Source organism: Parus major, chromosome 3, assembly GCF_001522545.3.
Source record: "Parus major isolate Abel chromosome 3, Parus_major1.1, whole genome shotgun sequence".
In the NCBI taxonomy this organism is placed as follows: Eukaryota; Metazoa; Chordata; class Aves; order Passeriformes; family Paridae; genus Parus; species Parus major.
The window spans coordinates 17,264,707-17,272,484 of NC_031770.1; the positions used below are offsets into that span (position 1 = coordinate 17,264,707).

At 41.0% G+C, this 7,778-nt stretch overlaps 1 protein-coding gene across 1 annotated transcript; it reads left to right on the forward strand.

Moving 5' to 3' along the window:
• The first annotated feature begins 1,870 nt into the window (after window positions 1-1,870).
• Window positions 1,871-6,825, forward strand: TLR5 (toll like receptor 5). Its single transcript, XM_033513283.1, has one exon. The coding sequence runs from the start codon at window positions 1,988-1,990 to the stop codon at window positions 4,571-4,573; it is 2,586 nt and encodes an 861-aa protein (XP_033369174.1). The 5' UTR covers window positions 1,871-1,987; the 3' UTR covers window positions 4,574-6,825.
• Window positions 6,826-7,778: the final 953 nt, after the last annotated feature.

Here is a 7,778-nt window from a genome sequence, read left to right on the forward strand (position 1 = left end):
TCTTTTACTTTCAAGGATCAGAGCTTGTCTCAAGCACATGAGATTGTCTTAAAAATGACAAGATCACTATTTTAAGTTGTGAGCTATGTGGGTTTCCCACTTAGTGTTTGAGCCTTTAGGGTGAAAAGTCACACAGACTCACTCCAGCAGTCAAAGCTGCTACAAGTGAAGGTTTTAATATAATCAGATGACTTGGACAACATCAGCAAATATGTTTGATACAGTGGGATCATGTCAGATATGAGACTGGAATGTACTGTAGTATCCTTGTACTTTCTATGGAGCAGATAGTCTCTAAAAGTTGTCTGGATCTTTCCTTTGGTATTTGCAGTGGGAATGTCATAGTGGCTTCTACTGACATACTTTCTGATTTCCCAGGAATCCCATAGTATGGCAGCAATGAGCCTAATTTTAATTTAATTTAATGGTGAAATATTCTGCAGAAAGTTTTGTACTTGTCCTTTAAAGAGGGAGGCATGCTCAAATCAGAACAGTAATCATTCAAAGCCCCACTTTTTTCCCTCTCTGAAGTAGATTTACCTTGCAGACATTAGATGGCTGCTGGGGGTTTGGTTCTACAAGAATTCACACTTACCAATCTTTAAGCAGATTGTGCTGGAGGACACAAAAATTCACCCATTGGGTCTTCATTTCATTTCAATAAATGCTTGGCTAAAAGCAGAAGCAGATGGTTGCAATCTTAGTTAGAATGTTGGGAGTTATTTTAAAGTACACTACACAAACAACTACTTTAGGGCTAATAATTTGCTCTGTTCTTTACCATGCTAAATAAATCGACCTTCCTTGCTTTGAAGAGGTTTTTGTCTCAGATAGAAAGGGCGACAGGCAGACAGATGGCATAATGCAAGGAAAATACAGAGTGGGAATAAATGGATTCATCAGCAAGCTGCATAAATTCTATGCACCTGCCTCAGTTTAGGGCAAATTTGGGAGGAGACTTTTGAAGGGGTCCCTCCAGAAAGCAAATTCAAGTGTCTCTTTTCCCTACCTCTTCAGGAGACATAAATTTCCTTCAAGAAAAGTGGAAAAAACTGTTTATTTAACAAGCAAAGTATTCACAAACGTGAGAAAATGAGTAATACTAAACAATGGAACCTTTAATTTCTCAGTTTTGAAGAGATGGCAAATTTAGAGAGATTTTTCGTAGGGTGTAGCTCGGCTTGCTCAGTCTCTTATCAGTCCTTATCAGAAAAAGGAAAACCACAATTTTTGTATAAGTTAGGAATTTACAGTTTGGGAAATGTAGTTTTTCATAAAACATGAAATCTTGGAGCACAGTTTTAGGTTACTGCTTTTTTTTTTTTTTCTTTCCATCACTGGTAGTCTCGTTCCTGCTACACTTTCAGATCTATTTCCAGCTGTTTCCAGAACAGTTGCACATTGTCAGATTAGTCTGAGGCTCAAGGAGCCCCAAAAGATGTTAAAAATCTCGTGGCTGTTAGGCATGAATGACATGTGACAACTCTGTGTGACAACAATCTGAATTCCAAACAGGTGATTGTCCAAACAAGGAGAGCACTCAAGGAAAAAGTGGCTTTTGCCTGCTCTGTTGAGATGACTGGGAGCCTGCACTTTACTTGGACAATCCAAACTGTTTTAGTCTTTCTGGAAAAGCTAATTAAGGAGTGAAGCTAATACACCAGCATTACCAGTTCCATGGTGTAGATTAAAAAGCCGGGCCAAGATTTTTACTCTTACCTGGTGGGTTTTAAGGAACATAAAGGAGAGTTATATTTTAGGTCATAGGAGGTCCTCACATCTTTTTGGGATGCATTTTCTGACCAAACAGCCTATCAGGAGATGCTTGTTAGACTTCAGAGAAAGGATAAATCCCAAATCACAAGTCATTTTTAGGGTGACATTAGTCCTCTATTCTACAGCTGTTAAAAATGTGCTCTGAAACACACTGCAAAGACAGCCAACTGCAGAACTAATTCTCACTATTGCTTTTTTTCCGCATAGGTTCATGATGTTGTGCCATCAGCTCCTCCTTGTCTTTGGCCTGTCTCTGGCTAGTGGGGTGTGTGCATCTAGAAGGTGCTACTCAGAAGACCAAGTCTCTATGTATTTATCCTGCAACCTCAGAGATGTTCCACCTGTGCCAAAAGATACAGTGAAGCTTTTCCTAACTTACAACTTTATCAGACAAGTGACTGTGACTTCGTTTCCACTGCTGGAGCACTTGTTTCTGCTGGAACTCGGAACCCAGTTTGTCCATCCTGTTACCATAGGAAAAGGAGCGTTCAGGAATCTGCCAAACCTTCGTATCTTAGACCTGGGAGGCAATAAGGTTCTTCAGCTGGATCTTGATGCTTTTGTGGGCTTGCCAAGCCTGACTGTCCTCCGTCTGTTTCACAACTACCTTGGAGACTCCATCCTGGAAGAACGTTACTTTCAAGATTTGAGGTCATTAGAAGAATTGGATCTTTCAGCAAATCAAATCACAAAACTTCATCCTCATCCCTTATTTTATAATCTAACAGCCTTGAAAAGTGTGAACCTGAAATTCAACAATATATCCAACTTCTGCCAAACCAATCTTACCAGCTTCCAAGGAAAGCACTTTTTATATTTTAACCTCGGTTCTAATAATTTGTACAGGACAGAAGATGTGGCCTGGGCCAGCTGCCCCAATCCTTTTGAAGATATTACATTTAGCTCACTAGACCTTAGTAACAATGGCTGGAGCACAGAGAGAGTCCAGTATCTCTCTACAGCCATTAAAGGGACTCAAATCAGTTCTTTAATATTTAGCACTCATATAATGGGTTCGGGATTTGGCTTTGATAACTTAAAAAATCCAGATATTTCTACTTTTGCAGGACTAGGAAGAAGTAATCTTAATTTCTTTGATCTTTCACATGGTTACATTTTCTCTCTCAATTCTTTAATCTTTCAAAATCTTGGTAATCTGGAATCACTAAACCTTTCCAAAAACAAGATAAACCAAATCCAAAGACAAGCATTTTTTGGCTTGGGCAACCTAAAAACTCTCAACCTCTCAAGTAATCTTTTGGGTGAGTTGTACGATCATACTTTTGAGGGTCTACGTGGTGTAATGCATATTTATTTACAGCAAAATCATATTGGGATGATTGGTGACAAATCATTCAGGCAATTAGTAAATCTGAAAATAATTGATCTCCGAGACAATGCCATTAAAAGACTCCCTTCCTTTCCACATCTGACCTCTGCATTTTTAGGTGACAATAAGCTAATGTCTGTAGCTGACAGGGCAATAACTGCAACACACCTCGAATTAGAAAGAAATTGGTTGTCCGACCTAGGTGACCTGTATATTCTTTTCCAAATTCCAGATCTGCAGTATATCTTCTTAAAACACAACCGGTTCTCTGACTGTGTGAAGAGTGCTAATGTTATAGAAAACAATCAGTTAATATACATGGATCTAGGTGGAAATATGTTACAGCTGGTGTGGGAGAGAGATTTATGTTTGGACGTGTTTGGGGCACTGCCCAAACTTCAAGTTCTACATCTGAATAACAACTACCTTAGTGCTCTTCCACTGGAGATTTTTAGAGGTCTAACATCTCTTAAAAGACTTAACCTGGCTTCCAACATGTTGTCTCATCTTTCTCCTGGGCTTTTCCCGCAAAGCCTAAGAAACCTAAACTTATCTGGAAACCAGCTTTTTTCCCCTGAGCCTGAAGTCTTTATGACTTTGAGTATTCTGGATATAACACATAATAATTATGTCTGTGATTGTGCTTTAAAGAGCCTGCTAGTGTGGCTGAATGAAACCAATGTGACCCTGGCTGGCTCCCTCTCTGACAGGTACTGTGTGTACCCCCCTGCCTTTGAAGGTTTACCCCTGTCATATCTGACATACGATGATTGTGATGAAGATGAACTCCAGCAGACACTCAGATGCTCACTGTTCATCTTCTTCTCAGTCATTCTTCTCCTGTTTCTGGTGGCAGCCATCATTTTCACCCGCTGCCGGGGGATTTGTTTCGTCTGGTATAAAACCATCACCAAAAGACTGATAGACAACCAACGACGAGTAGCAGATAAAAGTGAATACAAATATGATGCATATCTGTGCTACAACAGAAATGACTTTGAATGGGTCCAGAATTCTTTGCTAAAGCACCTGGATTCGCAGTATTTTGATAAAAACAGATTTACCTTGTGTTTTGAGGAAAGAGATTTCTTGCCTGGGGAAGAACATATCAACAATATTCGTGATGCCATTTGGAACAGCAGGAAAACAATCTGCATTGTGACCAAGCAGTTTCTCAAAGATGGATGGTGTGTGGAAGCCTTTAATTTTGCCCAGAGCAGGTACTTCTGCGATCTGAAGGATGTCCTCATTATGGTGGTGGTTGGGTCACTTTCTCAGTATCAACTGATGAAACACAAACCAATTAGAACCTTCTTACAAAGGAGCCAGTATTTGCGGTGGCCTGAAGATTATCAAGATGTAGACTGGTTTTTAGATAACCTTTCTTGCCAAATTCTGAAGGAAAAAATAGTGCAGAGGAAAACCGGTGGCATAGAGCTGCAGCCTATAGCAACTGTCTCACATTGACTGTGTGAGTTCCTGGCAAGTAGCCCATTTCCAACTGTGCTGTGGCAGGAATAAACAGAAGTTGGCTTCATCTTTCCTTGAAAAGACATGCAGAACAATAACTGTTTCGGTGTAAATCCTTCAGAACACAGAGACAAAGCAACCAGCAGATTTATGAACGTGCAATTGTTTGACTACATCATGCATTTTCAGAAGAATTGAATGAATCACAGATGCTTCACATTTTGGATGCATCTTCAGGCACTTTAGTCCTGATTTTTTGAGTAATGCTTAATGGTCTGTTTCAGCTACAGAAGGATGCTCATGGTTGTTGTTTTCAAAGGCAGCCCATGGTACTGTCCAGGAGTGACGAAAAATGCTCTCAGGCGCTGCCAAACCTGTTCATTGTGGTTCCTGGACTACTTAATTCTTGCTGCACTGGTAATTTTTCATGTTCTGTTTCACGGTATAATCATTGTTTTGCACCTTTATGCTTTATACTGGTGTAACACAGATTTCATTTGTTTATTTTCTTCTCAATTAACCTCAGCTCAGTTGGAACATACAAACTTTGGACTCCATTCATGGCCTCCCCCTCCACCAACTTCTCTGCTTGGTGGTCTAACTACAGTCATGGTCTACAACATTTGCTACTTGTTCAGCTTTGGTGCTTTTTCACTTGACTTGCTTCCTGCCCTGCAGAGAGGAACCAGTATTCCCTTTGGATTTGAAACAAGCCTGAGCTTGGAAAGGAAACAAGAAACTACCTCAGCAGCTGTGCAGGCTGTACCCTGGTGACAGGGCTTTTGCATTCTGGGAGTGGGAAATACACTTTTACTTTGTAGTTGTCCAGTGTAATTTGGGTTGTCCTCGGCACATTCTGTGTGCTCATCAGTTCTAAGGTGTTTTCTTGCTTCTGTAGAAATGTTTTTTCTAGAGACATTAATGCTTGCCTCTCTCTTACTTCTCTAGTTATTTTACCACTGTCTGCTCAGGTATGTCTTCAAGGGGTTGTTTGGGGTCATTTCAATAAAAGTCTGACTCAGTGTTCACTGTTACAGAACCTGCACCTATTATTTTGATCGTGACAGACTCCTTGAGTGCACTGTTCACCTCTGTGCATTTACTCAACAAAAGCTTACTGAAATAATCTCAGTGTGGTCTCAGTGAGATTTTTTGCAGTAGTGAGGAGGCAGGAATGGGAGGTTTTATAAGTTGTCTGCCTCGACCTTAGCTGCAAACAAATAACATCATCTTAACTGTTTTGATAGAGATGAAAGAGTGTAATCCACTTTGTGTGAATGTAGTTGCTGGAATATAGATATGCCTGTGGCTGATCCAATTTACTCTCAGCACAGTATAGACTATTTCTATTGATAAAATTACTACAGCAAAATATCTCTTCATTCTCAATAAGTGTAGTCATTCAGGAAGGCAAAAAGAGCTAAACCTTGGGATGTTTTCCAGGCAGCACGGGACACGGGGCTGCAATGAAAGAAGGGATTGACTATGCTGGTGGAGCCCTGGGTGTCGCTGTTGGCTCAGGTAACAGCCCGGCTTTCCTGAGCCCCTCCAGGGCTGCTGCAGCTGCTGGCAGGAGGGGAAAACCCTGCCGCAAGGACAGGGCTGGGAAAGCACCAGCAGCCCTGGCTCCCCAGAGCCCCCCGTGAGCCGTCAGAAAAGCCACCACGGGCATTTCAGCTCCCTGCATTTCTTATATTTCTCTAAAAATGTCCAACTCTTTCTCCTTCTGCCCCGTCAACCAGTGCAGATATTTATGGGCATCCTTTAAATGCAGAGGCTGTACCAGGGAGTATTTCAAATAAAACCCACTGGCAGATAGCCAGGGCAGGAATGAATCTGTACAGCAAAGATCATCTGCAGGTCCAGGTGCTTAGTCTAGGGATCTGTGCATGGTATAAGAGTTGGGCATTTAAAAGCACCCTTAAGAAATTATATTTTAATGAGTATCACAAGATATTTTTGGTCAAGTTTTAGACCCCTCTCTGCTTAGGACCTTACTGTATATTTACAAAATATTCCTGTCACTTCAGATGCTTAAAACTTTCTCCTGATAACCTGTGTATGCAGGAATGACAAGTAGATAGAGGAGATGGCTTAAACCAAGGCTTTTCCATTTCATCTGAAAAGCTTCTCCCTATTTCATGCTTATGCTGCTGGTGGGAGGTGGCTACATAAGGTTTGCATTTACTTCAGGCTTTGGGAAGGTCTGACTTTTTACATGGAGGTTTTAATAAAACCCTTGGATGAAATTTCATTGTCTGCCTCTATCCTTAAAAACCAATTTCAAAACTTAAAGAGACAACACCTGTGCTGGAAGAGGACGGAAAAACTTCTGCCACTTCTAAGGCAACTTAGAAATGAAGAATTAGTCCAGCCTCCATCTTGAAAATTCTGTTACAAGGGGTCTACAAAAAGCAGCGAAAGGATTTTTGGAGAACATGGTACTGAATCCTTCCTGACTCGAGTGGTTGCAGGCAAATTAATAACTGCAGTGTCAAATTTTAAAGAGATCCAAAATAACTTTATTTTTTACTCTTTGTGAAGGCATTCCAAGCCCAAGACTCTCAGAACACATACAGTTGGTACAGCCTGTCCTATATGATGAAAAATTGCCTTCAAATACATCACATGGCCCTGATCACCACCTCTGTAGAGTCAGCTATCTTAAATGACAAAGCCTGGGGAATTGTTGAGAAAGGACTTGTGCTGACTTTATACTCCTCTGCTCAGCAGGAACCACAAAAGCATCCTGTACAAAAGTGGAGAATGACTATGCTTGATCAATTCAGACCATAAATTGAGGCTCAACCTCATAACTATTGATCGGATTTCCTTCAGGCTCACTGGGAACATTACTGCTCTATCAGAATTTTATGGCTCCTTAGTTAAGGATACTCTCATCGTTTTTACTCACCTTCCTCAGTAAAAAACATTAACTTGTTGGAGAGGGTCCAGAATAGGGTATGAAGTGTGGCACTGGCTCTAAAGCAAGCTATTCAGGGGAAAGCTGGTGAATGTATTCACAGTAGCAGCACAGGGAAGGACAGTGACTCAGTGCCCCACAGTATCAGCTCAGATATAAAATAGAAAAGCCCAGTCCTACCATTGCAACATATATTATAAACACTAACTGGTCAAATGGGCCGTGCTGTTCAACAGTGACATCTATCCAGCCTCTCAGAGTCCAAGGATTGCAAGGGCT